Genomic DNA, 21,922 nt, shown 5'->3' with positions numbered 1-21,922 from the left:
CACCCAGGCGCCCCTCTAGTGAAGCTCCCTTTAAGTGGAAGGGAATACCAAGCCTGGAGTGGAAGAATTTGCTACCTTAAAAGATAGTCCATGATATATTCATTTCATAAAACATATATAAATATATGCCACACACATGCTAAAATTTTTTATTGATTATACTCAGTGAAAACTGATGATGACTATTGTAAGCTACACTCTACACGTGTGGCCAATTTTCATGCAGTTAAAAGGAAGCCAGAGGACATAGTGAATTGTAGGATCTGGGCCCCGAGTCTTAAGAGGAGGTGAACCTAGACTTTATTACCTTGACTTAGAATGCTCTGAATACTGCTATTAACTTAAAGATCTCTAAAGGAGAATTCGGTTATGAGGTAGAACACAAACTGCATTCCTGGAGGCTATTTTCTGAACAGTTTCCTACATGGGGCAATTTCATTATGGAGAAGCCCATTCAGATTGCTTCAGGTTAGACCAATAGCCAATAAGAAACCTCCACGTTCACGAGCAGCTCCCCATTCAAGGAAGTATTTTGTACTGGTGATGCTGTGAATGTCAGCATTGAGGACTGGGTTGCGGTGCGGGGCAGAGTCACAGCTGGAGTCAGGGTGATGAATCAGCTAAGAATGGTGGTTCAGACAGAATTCAAGGGAGAGTTGGATTGCAAACTTTGACATTTTCCAGAGTTTATTGCATGAAACCAAGCTCCTGCTAGATGCCCTGTGAATGGTTTCACTGTCAAGTCCATTTGAGGGACCCACTATAAATAACCCCCTCTCAGCCGTTCACACTGCATGTTATTATATGAGGCTTTGAGACATCCTGTAATAAGGGAACTATTTAACTTTACTTAACCCAGTGTTTCTCAAGTTTCCCCATCAGTGTCTTATTTCAGGATATCTATTAACATTTGTTCTGGAAAACACTTTGAAAAATGCTGAATGGAGGGATTACAAATTTGGAAGCTGCGATGGTTTATTATATTCACGGGCTTTGGAGCTAGATATTGGATAGTTCATCCTCTTACTAGCTGTGACCATAGATACACTTAATCTCTCAGACTAATTTCCATCCATAAAATAGGCATAGCAATTCCTACCCAGAAGAACGGTAGCGGAGGCTTAAGAGATAATATCTGTAAGGTACCCAGCCAACAGCGTGTTCTCAACAAAAGTTAGACCTTTGCCCTTAATTACAGAGTTAGGTTTAGGGAAGAGAAAGCATTCCTTGAACAAGATTTTGCATCCAGGAAATAGTTATAGCAGGATGAGATATGTGCTTTGATTAGCATGCGGGAGGGGGCATAGTATGGCATGAGAAAGTCAGCTTTAGGATGAGTCACCACGCATTAGCTATGTGAGACTTTGGTCCCATGCCTTCACATATAAAATGCAGACATCTACCTTTTAGAGCATTTTGAGGATGAAATCAAAGTGTATGTAGCGTATCCCACAGGCCTGGACCATAGTAAATGCTCAGAAAAATAAGGGTGACATTGCTAATAATAGTGTATGAAGCACCATTTGCAACACTTAGACTACGCCAGGCAATGTGCTGAGTCTGGCCATTTCTCAAAAGCGGAGCATGCAGACCATTTCCTCACAATGTACTTTTAAAGGATGCAGTTTCTTGCTGATTCTGACTTTCAGGGGGTGCAGCCCAGGGGGTGATTGGGAGGCATGGGTTGCAAGATGGTGAGGAATCACACCTGGACCAGATGGATACTAACTAGAGAAGTGATGGACGTTAAACACCTTGGATTCAGAGAAGAGTGGCCGCATGACCTGGGTCTTATACACACAGCTTTACCATGACCCCTTAGAGGAAGGAGAGTGTGTGCAGGTGTGTGGGTGCAGGTGTTTTGTGCAAGCTGGGTCATGTTTGGCCTGGCACTTCTTAAACAGTATAAAGGGAATGGCGAATGTACCAGTTCCAACTGAGTCCTGAGGGCAATGGGGTAAGAACTGCCCCTCCCCCCCCCCCCCCCCCCCCCAGAGAGTCAGCCAGGTTTGGTTCCTGACCATGGTCCAATCCCATCCCATCAGGGTCAGGTGCCCCTGCATGCCTGCTCCAGGAATCCCATGCCCTTATCACTTGTATTCTTACGAACAACCACAATTAGTTTGGAAGATTTGGGAGAAAATGCTCCCAAGGGGGGGAGGGGGCTGAAGCACATGATTTTCTTTTTTTTTTTAAAAGGAAACAGAGACTAACACACAAAGGACCATTATCCTTAAGCAAGGTCCAGAAGGTAATTGCATTCTTTGAAATCTTTCATCCAAGGGAGGGTGAATATCAAATGTAAATTTCCCCTTTTGATGTTTTCTGTTCAGGGACTCTGTTGGTTCTCTTCTTCTCTCCCTAGGAAGGTGGGTGGTGGTGTCATTTTGTTTAATGATTCACCTGAGGCCAAGGAGGCTGGGGGTAGGTTTGGCCTTGCCTGTGCCCTTGGGAAGGTGATAACGCATCAGACAATGCCCTCCCTCTCCCCAGAGCAGATGGCTTGGGCAGTCCCCACAGCCCAAGCGCGGCTGCCCCTCCCCTCCACCCCACACTCTTGCCCATGGGTAGGCAACACCAGCGAGAGGTTCAAGACACCTCAGATGTGCTAAATTTTCCACCCTTAGGCACAGAGCTGAGGATATGTGGGAGATACCCAGTGAACACAAGGATGTTTTCCCTTAATTTCTGGACATTGTGATTCAAAGAATCAAGATGAACTAGGAGGCTGACAGAGAAGTCCCCCCTCTTGGCCAAACAGCTCACAGGCTTCTCTGTTTTTTGATTCCCCAAACTCAAGCCCAAAATGCCAGGGCACAAAGCTATGTAATTCTTCTTCAGCCAAATAAAATTCGTCGACACTGCATCTTCACAATGAAGCTTGAAACCAGTCAAGCACTTTTTTATTAAAAAAAAAAAAAAAAAAGTCTAATGGTATATAGTCTATACATGCTACAGCTAAGTGTTCACCACCCTCCCCCCCTCACATTACATATCCTCGTGTATTTGTGTGTGTGTGTGTTAAAAGGAAACAAAAACCACCACCAGAATTCGTCAGTTTGCCAAGAGGGTATGAGGAGTGCTGTGACATTCAGGGATCTCCAGTGTCACTCCGTGAGCAGATAGGAGGCGGTGGGGCAAGGTGGTCAGAGCTCCCCCGTTCCTGGAGGGATGTGAGAGATGGCCTAGTTGTTGGTGGCGCTCGGAAGCAGGAAATGTGGGGATCGCTAAGGTGACCATAGTTTATCATCTCCCCTGGACGAGTGAAAGGGGCACTATTAACAGCTACATGGGCACAAAGGCATAGACAGGCACGCACTGGGATAAAATACGGACACCTCAGCTGTGTTAGAATTGCTTATTGCTGTAACAAGCCTGGTGGGGGCACCTCCTTTTGTACGTTTATAGAAGACCTGGAAGTGAAGGCTACTGGCTGTAGCACTGGGTTTGGCCTCTTCAAGGATAACAGCAGTTGAGTCACTGAGAGGCCTAATTTGGAGGAGGGATGCAGACAGGAAGGAAGAGGGAAATGCTGAAGCGTGATGAGGGTGTGGATAACTTGGCAGGGTAGCACCAGAAACCAGACATTACCCTACGAAGCTGGACATTCAAGTCTGTGGGAAAGGGTCCTCAGCAGGTGGTCCATGAGCAGGTGAAGACCACGGAGCCTTCTGGGTTTTCGCTCTGCAGTGCTGGGACTGGCCCGTCTGGGACCCCGGCTGTGGTCCGTCTCAATGTCAGAACCTCAGCCAAGTGAGGAGCAATTCCTCCAGGCGAACAGAGGGCATCCTACACCCTCAGGCCTCAGTGTGAGCCAATTTCCCACTCCTCCAGGCCACAGAGTTTGACATTAGTTAATCTTTGGTCTATGGTGTGGTGTGGCTGGTTTGCAGCAGAAGCCTGGACAACTAAGGGGGAGGGATAGGACTGCAGTGCAGGGCTCAGGCTGTCCCATACCCACTGACGCAGTCCAAAGAGAAGGGCGAGACCTCCCAGGGAGCAGCCTGACCCAACACTTAAGAGACTTGGGCACAATGAAAGGATGGCAGCCAAGCCCCGAATGTTCCTGTTCCTGATGATGTCGAATTACCAGCTACTTGAAGGCAGGAGTGACTTCTTGATCCCACACAGTGCTTTGTACTTGATACAGGCTGTAACAATACTACACAGTGTGTCCCTCAGCCTAAGGACCATCCAGATCCTGGGGAGATATGGCGCCTGCCCTTTCACGTGGCAAGTTTGTTTTCCTACGTTTCGCCTGGTAGGGGGATCCTCGGTGGGCTCAGAAATGTCTTAAGGCCAAGAACTTTGCCTAAGAGATTGGTTACATGGGAAGGCCTTGTGGTGGAGGCTTAAGATGATTGATTAATGGGAGCTCATGTGGGCTCCAGCAATTTTCAGCGGGGTAGGGCGTTAACAGTGGTCCAAGCGAGCGCCCAGCTCCCCCGTCTCAGCCTGGGACAGTGACATAAACCCACCAAATGGCAGAGATTTTTTGCAAAGGCCTAGTCTGCCAAGTGGTGATCCTACAACTCAGATTTTCCAGAGAGTTGGTGGCACTGTAAGCTGTGGTTTGGTCGTAGGACGTAGGCTGAAACAGTCATCACGAGGAACGAAGCAGGGGTGAGAAGAGAAAACAAAACCCACCTCCGCCTGCCTTTGGCCTGTGGCCTACTGCTACGTGTGATCACGAGGTGAGGGGAGGAGAAACCGAAATTATGAGCGGGGGTGACCCGCTTCACGCACATTTCATTGCCATTGGCAGAGGAAAAGTCCCGGGACCTGGGGAGAGGGCACCCGTTGACGCAAGTCTCAACTCGGTCACAACTTGAATGAAACTGGGCACGTGGCTTCACCCTGTGAACCTCAACTTTCTCTCCACCGCTCAGGGCTGATCCTATGCCCTCACAGGGCTGTCGTGAGAGTTAAGTTAAAGGAAGGAGTTTAAGCACCAGTGACCTGCCCTGAGCGTGGCATGGGAGTTTTAACTGTGGTCTTGGGCATTTTTCTGTGGGCATCACCTCAGGGGAGTTTTGCATAGGCTTCACCAATTGCTCGCAGAATGGTGGCCACCAGGCTGAATGCTGTAAACCTAAGTTCCCGAGCAAGGACAGCTAGGGAGAGCCACAGGGCCATCAAGACCCCCTACTTCCAGTTGCCTGAGGAAGGGCCCACCACTGTGGCAAACGGAGCCGGCCCGAGAGAGGAGTCCTCAGGCCCTAGACGTGTCCTGAGCAAAGAACGGTGAACAGAGAGCAATGTGGTTTCAGTACCTTCAGTTCGCGTCAGAATACTACTAATAACAAAAAAGCAAATTCTTTCATTTGCAGGAACACTTCTGCCCACAGGGAGGTGGAACCAGTCTGTTCCCACCCGCAGACCTTCGGGAGGAGGGAGCGGAGCCAAAGATAACCCCTTCAGTGGAATCAGCAAACAAAAGCCAGAGCTCTCAGAGCCGGGCTTGGAGCCACACGTATCCTGGTGTACCCAGTGCCTAGCACGTGGTAGGCACTCACAAAATACTTGGAAAGGTCAACGGAAGCAGAAGTGAATCAGCAAAAAAGAGACCGAGTTCTGTCTTTGGAAATGTAGTCGAATCCTGCATAACAGCTTCATAAAAGCTGTTTAAGCCAAAGTGGGTCAAAAACTCTGAAAACCATGCTACGGGCTCTCTCCCTTCCAAATGAGGGGATGTCAAAGATGTGGGTGGCCCTCTCCTGGCTCCCCCTTTCCCTGACTGCTGTCCTTCCCCACGGTTCTGGGCAGAGGGCCAGGGGGCAAGCGGGCACTGCCAGAAGCACCTCGGGGCCCTGCCCGGGGTCCACGGACTGACTGAAGGAAGGAATAAAGATGCTACTGTGACTCAGGACGCTCCTTCTCCCGTAGAAGCATCCAGAGCCCACGTGGCAGTGCGGGCAGCGGAGTGCAGAAGAGGGCTGTTTGCACAGAAGTCTTTGGCACTGCAGGGGGCCAGTGGGCGTCCCTGGGAAAGCTGGCCCTGTGGTCCACAAAGCATCACAGCAGACGATCACTGAATTGGAGATTGCAGCTGGATCCTCTTCTGCAGGGTAGGGTGGGGCGAAGAGGGGTTCTGCCCTCTCACCCCGCAGGCAGCCTGGCCCACAGGCAAGCACTCTGGGCTTGGAGCCAGAAACCTCGGGGCCCGATTCTGATTCTGCAATGCAGCTGTGCCTCCGTGAAGCATATCTGTCCAAATGGGTGGAAGTGAGATGACAGAGAGGGAGAGTGCATGCAAAAAAAAAAAAAAAAAAAAAAAAAGAAAGAAAAGAAAGAAAAGAAAGAAAGAAAGAAAGAAAGAAAGAAAGAAAGAAAGAAAGAAAAAGAAAAATTGCTCTGTGAATGCCAGAGAGGAGCAGGAAGCAGCAGCAGAGAGGGCCGGGAGGCATCTGCCTGTGGAGATGCAGCTGCTGGCCCCTGAGCCACCAGGGCCCCTCAAGGCTGGCACGTGAGACCATCTGAGCTCCCTTGGCTCCACGAGCTTTATCCCCCAGAGCGGGCAGCAGCACAGGAGGAGGAAACAGGGCCCTGTGGCAGCCGCCAGAGCCCTGGGCATCCCCACGCTGCCGAGAAGTAGCTGTCCACGGTGTAGGGCAGCCTTCGGTGCAAGCTGTGATGGGTTGGAGGCGTGGTGGGTGTGGGAGCAGCTACTGGTGCCCACACCACGAGGAAGCCCTTGGCCACCTGCTCCTGACACTGTCAGCTTCTCCCTTTCCCCTGCCTGGTTAGCCTCTTACTGGGGGAAGGGCACCGGCATCGAAGTCACACTAGCTCGATTCAAGTTCTCGTTCTTCTTCTGCCCAGCTCGTGTGCCCCTGGGCACACTGAGTCTGAGGTTCTTCGTCCGTAAAACAGGTATACTACAAGAGAGGGTTGATGTGAGGATTGAAACATGAATGTAAAGTGCCAAGTACAGAATCTGGCACCTACTAGCTACTCACAAGGGGCATGGATTGGGATTAGCTCCTTTCAAACCGACTTTGAGATTCTGGCTCTATGGAGACAAAGCGAAATGCCCCATGGTGGGGCGGGGATTCCTATTTAAAAAGCCCTGCTGTGGGAAAGTGAAGCGTGCTGGGGCTGGGACCATGCCCTCAGGATCAGTCAGGGTCCCAAGACAGAAGATGGGAGGCAGAATGGCTCAGCAGACCTTCAGGTCCACTCCTGGGACAGCTGCATCTGGTCAAACCTGAGAGGCTCCCGGGCCCCGAGCCTCGAGGAGGACATCTCCTTGGGATTGGCAATGGAGCCAACTTCCAGGGGATGGAGTTCTTTCTGGTACCAGGCATTTTGGAAACTGAGTAAATAAAGTCACTGGGATTTTAGAAACACGGAGAAGTTGGGGGCCAGCCATCACGGACTGGGTGGGGTGCCAGCAATGAGAGACCCTTTCTGCAGTTTCCAGATCATGGGTTCTGGTCTTGGAGGCGTTGGAGAGTCACGGTCCCGCTGCTAGGTGGCCTACACAGGGTGGCAATGCCACCGGCCTTAAGGCAGGGATGCTGGCTTGGAGAGGAAGCAGGGGGTGTGGCCTCTGACCCTCTGAGCCTCCAGGGAATGCTGTGATGGGAGGGAAGAAACCACAGTACTCCAGAGCCTTCCTTCCTTTGAAGCTGCATGAAGGTTGATAAATTAAGAGGCATATTAAATATGTGGGTAAAGCCAGCAGGGATGCACGGGACCGCCACACAGGGAAGGAGGTGGCTACGGCTTCTTTCTGAGATAGTTGGAAGGAATCCACCCTTCCCAGGAAGGGGCCCCGCTCAGGACCTGGCAGAACCACCAGCCACTGCTGTTCTTTTCCCGGACCTCGAACACCGTCCCCTCCTGGAAGCTGCTGGTATCTTCGTCTCCTTCAAAGTTGGCCACAGCCACATATAAAGAGTCCTTCGGGCCATCTGCATTGGGGAAGGGGGTTGCGGCTTTCTCCCTGTTTTCTCCAATCTTGCCCGCCATCCGTGGTCCCGGACCACCTTTGCCTCTCATGTCGTCTTGGCCACCTGAGGAATTGGAAAGGAAAGGTTTGGCTTTAGGAGGGACCAGCAGGGCCCGGCCTGGGGCAGGAGGTGTCTTGCCTTCGTTGGCTTCCCGTTGTGGTCCTCTGACCTCTGGGAGGGGCCTGGAGGATGAGGTGGTTTTCTTAGGGGGCGGTGGTCTGCGGGGCAGGACCACGGGTCTCTGCGGGGAAGCCTCCTGCAGCGGGGCGGGCACACTCTTAGGCACAGGATCTGTGGTCTTGGCTGGCCTCGGAGGGGCTCTGCAGGACATCTCCTTTGGGCTGAGCCCATCCTGTTTGGCCGTCCTGTCCTGGGTGCGGCCAGGCCCGTCGCCTGGGAGGAAGCCCCGGCTGAAGGCTGCATCTTGGCCCCCAGCAGCCTGGTGGCCGCTCTCTCCGTCTAGTAGGGGTTTCTCTTGGGACTTGGCAGGCCTCAGCTTGCTCCTGAGGTTGCAGATGTCTACTTGGTCTTCGCCCTGAGGTGGCTCTGTCCTGGGGGAAGGAGTTGGTTTGGGCCTAACCTGAGGTTTGGACTTCAAGAAGGGATTCTGGGGAACAACTTCCGGCTTCTCCTCTGGTGGCTCAGCTTTGGGTCTGGAGATGGGTCGGAGGTTGGGCTTCTTCACTTCCTTGGCCAAGACCTTGTGGCCACACTCCAGCCCCATCTCGTTTTTCAGCTGGAACAACTTGCTTTTGTCAGGTTTGGGCTCTGGTCTCCTGCTGTCTCGGGACGGGGGGGTGTGCTTGGCTGGAATCATGGGCAAAATCATGCCCGGAGGCTTGGGTGAGGAGCCCCGGAGCTGTTCCATCCTCTGCCGCCCCCTCTCCTGCAGCTCCCCTTCCGACTTGACGATGGATTCTTTCCGGGGAGGGAGGCTGGGCTTCTCCTCCAGGTCGGGGCTTGAGATCTCTTCGTAGCCTGCGCACGAGGACATGTCGGAAGACGCCTTCCTCAGGACCTCCTTGCCGCCCTTCCAGTCTTTGGACCACGGCATCCCGGAGTCCGCGGTACCATGTGGTGCGTCGGGCAGGGGCCGGGAGGGGCCGACGGCTTCACTGCCCGTGTTGTTCTCCGCTGCTGCTGCATCCCCCAGACGGAGCTGGGTCACCTCGTTGGGCAAGGGAGCCAGGAAGTTGGGTCTTGAGGCATTGCTTGTCTTCTTATACTTGTCAATGAAGGTGGCTGGGGCCCACCCTTCCTTATCTTCGATCTGAATGTACCACCAGCCACTCAAGTTCTTCTCGATCACCTGGAGGGGAGGACACAGGAGAGCACTTAGTAGGGTTGGTCTGAGGGCCAGTGGACCAGAACAGTCTGGGAGAACCCACATGTGACTGGATTCTGGAAGCAAGCACTTTTCACTCAGCAGATCCCCAGACAACGGCTGTAGTGGACCATCTATGGAGACCTTACTGTGGGTCAGAAACATCTTACATGGGGGTAGGTTCTGGTCTAATCTTGGATATCCCCCAAAGCAGTCCTGGAGACATGGACTTGGGTATAAGTAATTAATCTGAGAGGTGATTTCAGGAAGTGCAAGTGAGAAAGTGGGAAAAGACAGCCAATTAGGAGTATGTTATTGTTTCGGGCCACGGGGGCTTAATCTGCCAGGACCCTTTGAGATCATGCAGAACTCATCCCAACTTGGGGGATGGGGACATTTATCTCCTGATTCCTAGTCCCTGCCCCCTTCACCCCCCTGGGGTATTAATCCCCTGGCCTCTCTGGGTGCTGCCCTAATGGGGGTGTAGGAGATGGGAGGCTGTCATATTCAGGGACCTGTGTGCGGCTGCAGGAGGGTCGGGCTGCAGGACTGGCAGTGTCTGCTCCAATTCCACACTCAGCTCATCTTTAGACAGAGGGGAACCTCTGCTGATGAAGGTAAAAGAAACTTTTATCTCCTCTCCTTCTCCCTCTGGGTCAGACACCCATGGGTGGAATCACCCATGGTATTTAAGATCTTATGTTTCCTGTCTCCTTTTTGTTCAGTATCATATGGCTGAATTGACTAGAAGGTGTGTATGTTGCATGTTATGGGCTGAAGTGTGCTCTCTCCAAATTCATAGGTTGAAGCCCCAGCTCCCATGTCTTAGAATGTGACTGCATGTGGAGGTAGAACCTTCTAAGAGGTAATTAAGTTAAAATGAGGTCATATGGCTGGGCCTTGATCTAACATGAGTGGTGTGCTTATAAGAGGAGATTAGGACACAGAGAACACACAGACTGAGGGACGACCACGTGTGAACACAGTTAAGAAAACAGCGGTCTCTAAGCCAAGGCGAGAGGCCTAGCGAGAGACCAAATCTGCTAACCCTTTGATCTTGGACTTTCAGCCTCCAAAACTGTGAGGAAATAAACCTCTGTTGTTTAAACCACCCAGCCTGTGACATTTTGTGGCAGCAGACTGAGCAAACCAATACTCTGCAGTTCCCTGGCAGGCCCCCTCCACAGGAGACCCGATTAATGCTTGCAACCGCTGTGTGAGATGGGGATTATCATCCCATTTTACAGATGCAGAACTGAGCCTCGGGACAACTGAGGGACTTGCAGAGGGTCTTACGGAAAGTTAATGGAGGAGGCGGGAGCCAAAGGCAGGTGTGTGGGTTCCAGAGCTGGAGCCTTTACCACTACACGACCATGGCCGCCGGGAAAGGGGACCTGCCTGGGGAGGAGCTGTATTCGAGGTGAGAAAGTGCTGGGGGCAGAGAGGGCCACGGGTGCAGTCCTGCCGCTGCACTCCTCCGCCCAGCCTAGCGCAGGAGGCAGAGGCTGGGCTCTGAGGCCCTCGGTGTGGGTTCCAGTTCTGGCTCCACCTTTTATCGCCTGCGTGGCCCCGCACAAGCCGCATGCTTGAGATTCCACAGCGTGAGATGGAGGACGGTGGTGAGAACAAGAACACCCCTTACAGGATTTCCAGGAGCACTGCATAAGTGAACGCACACAGTGGCCCTCGGTCAATGCCGAAAGGTAAATGTTTCCTATTATTAAATTACAGTGGAGATCACTGACAAGGCAGGATGCGTGTGACAAGTGTATATTTAACAAGCCCCGCTGGTCTCCCAGAAAGGGTATTGATACAGGCAAGCCCTTTGCGTGAGGGTGACCAGCATCTCCCTGACACCCAGTGGCTCTGGTAATAATTAAAGGTGACTCTGGGCATACAAGTCACTGTCAGCACACCCACGAGTTCAACCACTCCAAGTGTGTACATGAGAAACTGAAAACAGGACGATAATCGCGGTGAAATACATCAATGAGGATTTGCTAAGCTTACGCTCTATGCAAAGTCCTACGGCAGAAGCACTCAACATGTGTGTTCTTGATCACAACTTACAGGAGTTTTCATTTACCAGAGGGAGGCCGAGAGCTATCATGAATAAAAGCCAATGCCAAATCACAAGAATGAAGGGGAAGGAAAAAAGCCTGGGCTTTAACGCCAGAGACGCCTGGGTTCAAATCCCAGCTCCGCTTACTAGCAATACAACCTTGGGCAGTGGACCTAACCTCTCTTTGTCTCAGGTGCATCTGTAGAATAGGCTGAAGATATCGACCCGTTGGGACTTCTGTGAAGACTGTTATCAAGGGCGTAAGGTCCCCGGCACAGAGAGGTGCCTCTATCATCATCATCAGCAGCAGCAGCAGCAGCAGCAGCCGCACATGTTTTGAACATACACAGACCAGGCAGGCAAGTAAGGTGATCCTGGGCATCGTGTTGGAACACTGTGGCTCCATTAACGAAATCTGAAGGCTAAGAGGAGATTGAAATGAGCCAGGAAGCAAAGTGGGGAAGAAAGTAGAGGATACAGAACTGCTCATGAGAATACTTGGGTAAGCCAAAAGCTTTAGTGCCTTCCCACCGGAGGCCCCCAGGCCACCACTGGCAGAGCCGTATGCTGACATCATGGAACAACGAGCAGTTAAGTTTCAAGGTTGGGTTATGTCTGTGTTTTCTGGAAAAGAATGTCGGGTATGTGAGCTTTTAAAATGGATCAGCTTCAGCAAAGAGAGACAGGATAAAGGCCAGAAATAAAAAAGGGGACTGGTTCTAGTTGAAGTGGGGGGTGGAGACTGGCGGGAGGCACCCCAACACCCCCAGGAAACTCCAGGGATCCATGAGCTCCCGGCTGCACACAGAGTCAGGCCTCAGCTTTGGCGTATGGTCCACAACATCCTGAGCTGCGCTTGGCTGATTTCAGAACATTCTGAGCCAGGTAGCGGTGGTGCCTGTCAGCAAATATTGTTTGCCGACATGCTTGAACAACGGTGTGTGTGTGTGTGTGTGTGTGTGTGTGTGTGTGTGTGTACAAAATGCTGGAAACTTATTGTCTTGAAGGAGAAGGTGGTTTTATCATATTTTTCAGCACTCCAAGGAAAAGAAAACCAAACCTTTATACTATGCAAGTTGGATTTCTGGTTTCGAGAGGAGGGTGAATAGCAGCTTCCCCTCGATGCGAAAAAGCCAGGGAAATAAATAAATACAAAGCCAAGCTCAGAAGGAGGAAGGGGAGAAGTTAGCGGACCAGGAATTGTGACGACTCACAGATGGACAGAGGCAGCAGAGGGAGGCTGTGGCCCAGGGCTGCTGCAGGGGTACCTGCCACCAAAGGTGGAGCAGGGCTGAGGTCTGCCAGACTTCAAGGTGGCGGAGCCTGGGAACAGGGTGCCCAGGAGCAAACAACAGGGGATTAACTGAGATACCAGAGCAGAAGCAGCCAGGCTGGTTGATTTCCTCACACCCCTTCTTGCCATTCTTTTAGGGCAGGCAGAGTAAAGAAGGTGATTGCTCATAAGTGGAAACAGGGAATGTGAGAGCTTGGGTCAGAGAGACCCCACACTATTCAGTGGCTGGCTTGGAAGTCCCCAACCTAGCGCTGGAACTGGTGGGAGCTGACCAGCACTTTGTGTACAAGCCCCCGCTGGACTGTCTGACTGCTACCTCTTCTTGCACAGCCCAAGGCAAGTACTAACACCATGAGAAGAACGGAAATAAACCAACAGCACTGCAAAGGATATATGGCTGAGAAAAGAGATAATGGACTATAACAGTAGGACCTTAAATTCAACATATTTAATATTCTCAGAGTGTGATGGAAGGGCACCAAATTTGCGAAAGAACAGGCTCTGCTGAAACAAGAACAGGCGCCCAGGAAAAAGAATCATTACTGCACTCTCAGAAATGAAAATAATTGTGGAAATAAAACCAGCAACAGACTGAACTGTTAAACAGCAAATGAATGAACCAGAAGATGAGGCACAATGCTGGGGCACCTGGGTGGCTCAGTTGGTTGGGCAACTGACTTTGGCTCAGGTCATGATCTCACGGTTGATGAGTTCGAGCCCCACATCGGGCTCTGTGCTGACAGCTCAGAGCCTGGAGCCTGCTTCAGATTCTATGTCTCCTTCTCTCTCTGCCCCACCCCCCGCTTGCATTCTGTCTCTCTCTGTCTCTCAAAAATAAATAAACGTTAAAAAAAAAAAAAAAGATGAGGCCCAATGCTCCAAGAAGGCAGCACCAAGGGACAAAGATAGAAACGTGAAGAAAAAGTCAGGAGACGTGGAGAACAGGGGCAGAAGGTCACAAAGCTGTTTAATAACTGTTCCAGGAGGAAAGAATAAAGACAGTGAATGGAGGCACTGTTTAAAAAAGTAAAAGTGGGGAACTCTCTAGGAAGATCTCGAGGCCTAGATCAAAAAGGCCACCACAATGCTAAGCAGGTAAAAATAAAGAAAGTCACACCTAGACGCACTTTCGTGAAATCCAAGCATTTTAAAGATAATGAGCTCCTGCGAGAATCAGAGAAATGACAGATTATGAACGAGAGAATAAGAATTAGGGAGGTAGTAGCTCGTGACCAGCAGCACTAGATGTGAGAAGGGAACAGAGTGATCTATGCAAAGTGCCAAGGGAAGGGAACTTTCAACTTGGATTACAAAACCCAGTCACTGAAGAAGAAGAAAACAACACTCATTTCTCATCATGTCCAGAAAGCATGTACAGAAGTGAGGGGCTTGCTCTCAGCTGAAGACTGAGACATAGGGCCCAGATAAGCCATACAGGGTAGGGAAGGGAAACCAATGTGAATCAGGGGAGGCTTCCTAGAGGATTTAAAGAATGAATTTGATTTTGAGATGCCAAGTTCAGTTCAAAAAATGGCCTTCAGTGCCTTTTGTTTGTTTGTTTACTTATTTATTTTGAGAGAGAGTGAGAGAGAGAGCACAAGGTGGGGAGAAGTAGAGAAAAAGAGGGAGAGAGAGAAAATTCTAAGCAGGCTCCACATGGTCAGCACAGAGCCTGATGCGGGGCTCGAACTCATCAACCTGGAGATCATGACCTGAGCTGAAGTCAGACGTTTAACCGACTGAGCCACCCAGGCCGAGTGCCTTCTATGAGAAGGCAGGTGGAGTGCTAGGAGCTGGGTTAAAGCAAGGTCAGTCCTGGCAGAGAGAGTAAGAGAGCTGGAGAAGGGCCAGCTTGACCAGTGGGGTTCGCAGAAAAGCTGTGGAAACAGGCTTTGGTCGGAGACACGGCCTGGGGTGTGAAAAGACGCTCGGAAGAAGGCACATGTTTCATGTTGAATCGGATGTATATGTTTTACAGCAGCAAAATGGGGAACTGGGCATAGAATGATCTTTTAGCACAAATCAAGATGCCTTGAGTTCTCTGTAGATATGAAGTTGGAAAGGCCAGAAAGGCCAAAAAAAAAAAAAAAAAAAAAAAAAGGCAAGAGGAACAGCTATGAAGTCTTCTTAGAACTTTGTGGGTGTTTCTGCTTTCCCCTTAGTCTGTCTACCTAGATTGGGATTTGCATTTTATAAAATTAGCTGGAGAGACTTTAGCTCTCTGCAGATAGCCCTCCCTCAATGGGCTGAAAGACATTTGGTTGAGGATGACTTTCTGGAGATGCCTGGGTAGAATCGGTGGTGGAGAGGCCCAGGACGCAGCACCTTTGGGGAGCCACCTTCTGCTGAGCTGCCTGGGCAGCTGCCCCAGGGCATGAGGGGAAAGAGAGAGAGAGGCAGGAAGTGTCAGAGTGGGAGGGAACCAGCAGGTGCTTTGCAGATCTCTTAGAGAGTGATGAAAGACCCTCAGGGCAACCACACTTGTGCACTGGCTCAACAGTCATCCATCCACTGCTTATGTCCTGCAATCAGCCAAACGTTCACTTCTAAAGCACCCACTACGGACCAGCCCCAATGCCAGGGCTGTGGGTAAGAATGAAGAAGATACTCCCCGGCCTTCTGAGTGTTAGGCAGGAGGCTAGTGGGGAGACAGATTTTCACTGAATCGATATTCCTTGCAAACCTACCATGTGCCAAGCACTGTGCTAGCTGTAAGGACACAGGAGTGAAAAACAGATAAGGTGCCCGCCCTCCCGATGTTCCCAAATGTCCAGCAGATGGCTAACAATAGGAGGTTAACAGTCCTGGCTCAAATCTGGAGACAGACATGGGTTCAAATCCTGCCTCTGCCACCTTTCAGCTGTGTGACTTTGGACAGCACCTTTTTTCCTGAGCCAAAGCTTCCTCATCTGAAAAATGGGGATTGTTAATGGTCCTGCCTCACCAGAGTAAATGATTAAGAGAGAGACTGTGTGAAGTGCTGAGCTCAGTGCCTGGCAGCTGATTGCTATAGCATTACTTCCAGGCTCTCCGGGAGATACGGGAAACAGCCTCAAGCTCTGACTCCACGAGGAAAGGAGAAAGAAATGGAAGGAGAGAGAGGATTTATGTTGGCCTTGGTGCAGGAACAGAGCAGACAAGCAAAGGAGCGGGATGAAAAGGAGAGAGAGAAGCAAGAAGGGAAGTAGGTGGTGATAAAAACAGAATACAAGGCAGTCACAAAAGATCACATAGTGTATGGTTCCACTTATATGAAATGTTCATGTAGGCACAGCAACAGAAACAGAAAGCAGATTAGTGGCTGCCTAGGGCTGGGGGCAGGGGGGCTGAGAACAGTTGAGGGGAAACAGGGAGTGGCGGCTAATGTATACAGCCTTTCTGTTTTGGGTGTTGAGAACGTTCTAACACTGAATGTGGTTGCACAATTCTGTGAATATACTAAAAAACACTGGATTGTATACTTTAAGTCAGTGATGTGTATGGTGTGAATTATATATCAGTAAAGCTGCCACAAAGAAAGGAGAGAAGGGAGGAAGGGAGGAAGGGAGAGAGGGAGGGAGAGAGGAAGGAAGAGAGGGAAGAGGGGAGGAAGGAAAAGAGGAAGGGAGGGAGGGAGGGAGGGTGAGGAGAGAAATGAGAGAAGCAGGAGGTGGTGCCGTGGTTCAAGAGTCACAAGTAGGCAAAGGGACACCAGGTCCACTCACCTCGACCTTCAGACCCGCCTGGAAGCTGATGCCATCAGGGATGGTTGTCTGGAACTCAGCAATAGTGTAATACTCTTCCTCCACTTGGGGTGGAACGGGAGGCTTGGGCAGGTTAAGACCTCGAGGCTGGCACAATCAAACACAGTGCTAAATCCAGGGTAAGTCCATTGTCATTGGCTGAAGGGGGGAGGCGCTAAGGGTCGGGGGCACACGATCACCCTCGAGGGGAGCTGGTGGACCCATTTGGATTCTAAGGGACAAAACACAGAGGACCATCTGTGCAGATCGTCTCCTAGATGGTTCACTGGACCATCAGCTTCAGAGTGAGGAGGAGAAACATGGGACATTTACCTACAATCATGAAAATCTGGGGCAGGACAACAGTCTCTGAATTCAAGAGGCAGTGAGGGTTGTGGAAAGAACACGGGCTTGCAGGTCAGACCCATCTGGGTTGGGAATACTGCTTATGCGTGCTGTGCACCTTTGGACAAATCACTTCCCCTTCTGGAGCCTCAGTTTCATCTCCTGTAGAATGGGGATCTACCTGGTGGGATCACTGTAAGCATTCAATAGGTCCACGTAATGAAGCACCCAGCACACTGCAGGGTGCCCAACTGGTGCTCAATAAATGGTAGAAGGCTCAATTTTCAAAGTATTGGTTAGAAAAGGTACCTAAAGAATTAAAAACAGAGTCTGAAAGGAAAATACCAGAACGGCACCACAAACAATACTTATGCCTCATCCCAGCTTTGGTTTCGAGTTACCTTCTCTGAGAAGACTGATCTACAATAAAGCAAAGTGGGCTCAGGAAGCAGAGGGCACATCCTGAGAGCTAACCGTGGCAGAGCCATAGGTAACTTGCATCACTCCCAGGGGACCCTAGCCTTTCCCCCTCTGACCAGACCAACACTTGTCTGGTCTGCGACACTTGTCCAGGCAGCTGTGTGGAGAGGCAAGAGAACATCTCTGGAAAGGGCAAGGTGGGAGTGAGGGGCCAGATTCGGATTAGGGCCTGGCTTCCCGGCAGCAAAGGTCCACTTACTATGGTCATATCTCGGCGAGGAGGGGGTCTCTGCCTCATCTTGGGCGATCCTACAAAGAGACGAGAGCTTACTGCACACACATGCAGAATTCTGCAGATGGAATTCTTCAGGGGGACACCAGGCAGGCATTCGTGAGCCGCTGTGACCCTTCTTGTGGGAAGAAACAGCCTGACTGGGAAGGGGCCGCTCAGACTTGGCTCGGGACTATGAGGACTGCCCGTGTGCCGGAACGGCGTGAGGCTCTCCAGACAGGCCCACGATGTAGGCTTTGGTGGAACACAGGCGTGGTAATGCCTGCCTGCCACCCAGGGGCAGTGGCAGAGATGAAAGGAAAGGGTGCAAACGAGGCCAGGGGCACCTGGTGGGCGTGCAATGTTAAACCACACGTAAACAGAACAAACAATTGTGGGCTGACGACATCAGGGGTTTCTACTCTGGAACTGGGCTGCCCTTGCTCTGAGTCTCAGGCTCAGGAGGATGACTGCGTAATGGTCCAGGCTCCTGGCTCAAGGCGGAACATGTGTCATCCCCTGAGCTGGCTCAGCACAGGTCCACACGGAGGGCAAGTCTGGCAGCTGGGATGTACTAATCTCTTAAATCCCCATCTCCCCTGTCTTCTGTTAGAATTAGTTAGCGATGGAGTTTTAGCCAGCCACTAAGCTGCCTATGTAAAGACTGCACTTCCCAGACTCCCTTGCAGCTAGGTATTGCCATGTGACTAAGTTCTGGCCAGTGGGACGTGACAGAGTGGAGAGCATGTAGCTTCTGAGTCAAGTCCTCCACTTCCCCCTGCCTTCTTCACTGGCTGGACTAGTGGGGCACCACCCTGGACCAGCAAGATGAGGGCAACACAAGATAGCGTCTAATAAGACCTTTGACTGCACAGAGCTGCCCCAGCAGCCCTGGACGCAGAGCTGGACAGCTTTGTGAGAAAGAAATGAACATCTAAATGATCTGAGCCCCTGTTACTGGGGGTGGGGGGGTGTGAGGCAGGGGTAGGGAGAGTTTGCTTGAGCATCGGAACCCATCTCCTAACAAAGACATGGGGGTTCAGATTCTTATTTGCTCAGCGTTAATGGGAATCCTGTGCTCTTGGCCATGATAGATTAGAATCACAAAAGCCAGGGGCTGGCCAGAACCCCCGCCATGGCATGCCAGTGTTTTTTTTTTTGTTTTTTGTTTTTTTTCCTGAGACATCAGCTGAGCAGAGAATGGAGAAATTCTTGAGTTTCAAGAATTCACTGACTTTTACAAGTTTGCTGAGCTGCTGTAAACAATTGGAGAAGATTAGCTGGGCCAGGGGACTTTCCCAGCAGACGGCTTCCTCCTGCCCTGCACAACTGGGGCAGGGTCACGTGCCCGGGGGTGGAGTCCCATGCTCACTGCAGACAAAAATAAGGAACCCATACTCTCAGGTGTGTTGGGAACATTCAATGGAAGCATATATACAGAAGGCTTTGGAAAGTAAGATGCATAAAGAACTGTTGTTCGAGTCAACTCAACGCAAGGTCAACAACTTCTGGCTCAGAAACGAGGCCCTAAAGAGAGGGCACAGGTGTTGGGGTCAGGTGGGCCTGGGTTCAAGTCCCAGCCCTACCATTTACTAGCTGGTGGCCCTGGACAAATCTCATCTCTCTGGTTCCTAATCTGTAAAACAAAACTAATTTAGTCCCTCTGAGGTTGTTACAAGGAGCCAATGAGACTAATTGTAAGATTCCTGGTACACAGTAGGGCTTGAGAGATAGAAGCTATCACGATCAGCGCAAGATCGTGGAAAAACCATGGTCTGGAACAAGCTCCCCAGGGTTTCTGGGACTGTTTTCCTGTCTACAGGATGTTGGGCAGCAGGGCTGTTGTGAGGATGAGGGACACGTGAGGAGCTCCGAGCACGGAGCCTGGCACATAGTAGGTCCTCAGCCCCCGAGAGCTCGGTGGGGCGTCACTCACTCTGCTTGATGTCGCTGTCGGGCCCCGGGCGGCCTTCAAACCGGCCGTCCCTCTGGTTGTTGAGCAGCTCTCTCTCCCTGCCCACCGTACTCTGCTGCCGGGAAACTCCGTCCAGGTCGAGAACGCCGGTGTGGGCGGACGAGCCGGGGCCCAGCTTCGGGGGTGAGGGCTCCCCACTGCTCTTCTTTAGGTAGGAGGCTGGGGCCCAGCCCTCTTTGCCCTGGTACCTGGGAAGAAGAGGGATGCTGGACAGGCTGCTCTGCCAGACGCACAGAAAGAAGCCGTGTTCCTACCACGCACTGCACTTCAAGTCCCAGACGGCAGGAACGATGGGCCAGAGGCTGGCACACCCCTTGCTGACCTCAGCTCGGCATTCAAGGCCTTTCCAACCCGCCCTCTGCCTGCCTCCCCAGCCTCATCTCTTAACAGCAACCCCCATGCCCCTCCTACCACACGAGGCTTGCAGTCTCCCAAACGCACCACCATCGTTCACTCCGGCGGCCTCTGCTCTTGGAAACTCTGTGTCGGGAAAGCCCCTTCCCACTGTCCTTCCTGTTCTTTCTTCCCCAGCTCTGCTTACTGTCATTTCCTTTCTCAAGCCTTCCCTGAGCCTCACAGAGAATGAACCCCTCCCTCCACGGTGACCCAGTGTCTCCCGCACACAACACCACCCTAGCACCTGGGACACACAGTGCACTTGGCTGTGGCGGTTCTGTCTCCCCAGCTAGAACACGAGCTCCTGGGGTACGCTGCACCTGACTGATCTCTGTGTGGCAAGAGCCTCGGTGCCAGGGAGTTGAATAAAGAAATAAAAGGACAAGTGGACAAACTGCCCACGGGCCTGGCAAAGGCGAGCAGCCATAAAGCTCTGCTACACTCACTGTCCCATCACAGTCATCGCAGAGATGACAACAGTGATAACTGCCACTTAGTGGGCACCTACTGTATGCCAGTCTGTTCTACCCACTTTCCCGCTGTTGACGTACTTCACGCATCCAACCCTGGGAGGCGGCAGAAACAGACTGAGACCTAGGTAGTCGGCACCAGTCTAGTCTCTGCTCCTAACCTGTTTTGCTGCCTCTTCCCAGCAGCCCCAGCTTCTGGCACAAAGCTTGGCACAGGCAGGGCATGGCTCCAGTCACACTGGTTAACATGTAGATTAAACACGCATTCAGGGGGCGCCTGGGTGGCTCAGGCGGTTAATTGGCAGACTCCTGGTTTCAGCTCAGGTCACAGTCTCAAGTTTTCGTGAGTTTGAGCCCCACGCTGGGCTCTGTGCTGGCAGCATGGAGCCTGCTTGAGAGTCTCTCTCTCTCTCTCTCTCTCTCTCTCTCTCTCTGGCTTCCCCCACTCATACTATATCTTTAAAATAAATAAACTTAAAAAATAAAAAAACAACCGCCATGCATTCAGATGGGAACCAAGCCGGTCAGGAGCTGGTTCCACAACTTGCTAAGAGTCAGCTGGTGGTCACTGAACTACAGAGTGACCGAGACCCTGACGGACAGCTCACTGAATTCCAAAGGGATTCAATGAATGCGATCGCTCAATTCTCTGCACAACAGAGCTCAGTTTCATAGCATGAGCCGAGGGGTCAAATTGGACTAGAGGGGTGCTGGAGCCTGCTTGCACCAACTGGTGAGCGTCAACTGTGTTCGTCTCTTCCGAACTCCACATTTAGTGACGTTGCACGGGAGGCTTGGAATCACCCGGTGGGACTATGTACACTTTGGAAAACACCACAACTCAAGGGTAGTTTTCCCTTGAGAACCGGATGTCAACTATTTGCAAGCACCCCGCTGCTCTGGCCCACATAATGCATGCCCACACCTTTGGGGGAGAGTGGAAGAGACCCGAATGGCTGGAGATGATATATGGCAAGGCCAAATCTCTCGTCAAGAATCACTTCAAGAACTAAATAGCACTGTTTCAGTGACGAAAAAGGTCCTTTATAACTGGAAGCCAATTTACAGGAGACAGAAATCTGCAGGATGTGATGCCTTTCAATCTTAAAATATCTTCTGAGAGGGAGCAAATCTTGTCCTAACTGGAAAATGTCATGCTACCTAGAATCCAGGCCCTCGGCACGAGACAATTCACTGTCTGGGGTCACAAAGCCACAAGCAGAGCAGCACACGTAGAGGTGAGTGGCTCTGGGGTGAGAAAGGTACAGGTTTAAATCCTGGTTTGTCACTTTCCAGCCTCAGCTGAACCTTCAGATGATGGCATGCGTCGCTGACATCCTACCGCAACCTCAGGAGGGACCCAAGTAAGTCACTCCTTGAATTCCAGAGCCACTAAGTTTTGGGATAATTCGTAATGTAGCTGACACCATATACACTCAGGATATGTTAGGTGTCACTGTCACTACTCCTGCTTCAAACCTCAGTTCTGTAGACCCCTCCCAGGAAGCCATCCTGCCCCCTGAGCTCAGGAGCTCCTCTTCTGTACTCCAGAGTCCCCATGCATCACCACCCTGCCAGGGGACTGAGCCTGCCTGCTGTGCCTGCTGGTGTGAACCTCCGTGTCTTTCTCACTGTTGACTCCCCAACTCCCAGAAAAGGGCTTGGCCCAGTACAGATTCTTGGTGTGT

General features: G+C 51.3%; 1 protein-coding gene across 2 annotated transcripts in view; it reads right to left on the bottom strand.

Moving 5' to 3' along the window:
* Nucleotides 1–6,291: 6,291 nt before the first annotated feature.
* Nucleotides 6,292–21,922, bottom strand: part of SH3PXD2B (SH3 and PX domains 2B) — a 100,823-nt gene continuing 85,192 nt past the window's right edge. For both annotated transcript variants that reach the window (XM_042992301.1, XM_042992309.1), the window contains exons 10-13: nucleotides 19,330–19,556; nucleotides 17,382–17,431; nucleotides 16,340–16,465; nucleotides 6,292–9,264 (exon numbers count right to left, since the gene is read on the bottom strand). In XM_042992301.1, coding sequence (XP_042848235.1) covers nucleotides 7,723–9,264; nucleotides 16,340–16,465; nucleotides 17,382–17,431; nucleotides 19,330–19,556 — 1,945 coding nt within the window. In that variant the 3' untranslated portion in view covers nucleotides 6,292–7,722. The remainder of the gene's footprint in view (nucleotides 9,265–16,339; nucleotides 16,466–17,381; nucleotides 17,432–19,329; nucleotides 19,557–21,922) is intronic.

This window comes from Panthera tigris, chromosome A1 (genome assembly GCF_018350195.1).
Source record: "Panthera tigris isolate Pti1 chromosome A1, P.tigris_Pti1_mat1.1, whole genome shotgun sequence".
NCBI classification, from domain to species: Eukaryota; Metazoa; Chordata; class Mammalia; order Carnivora; family Felidae; genus Panthera; species Panthera tigris.
Note: the sequence above shows the minus strand (reverse complement) of the source record. Positions and strands in the feature narration are given on the sequence as shown.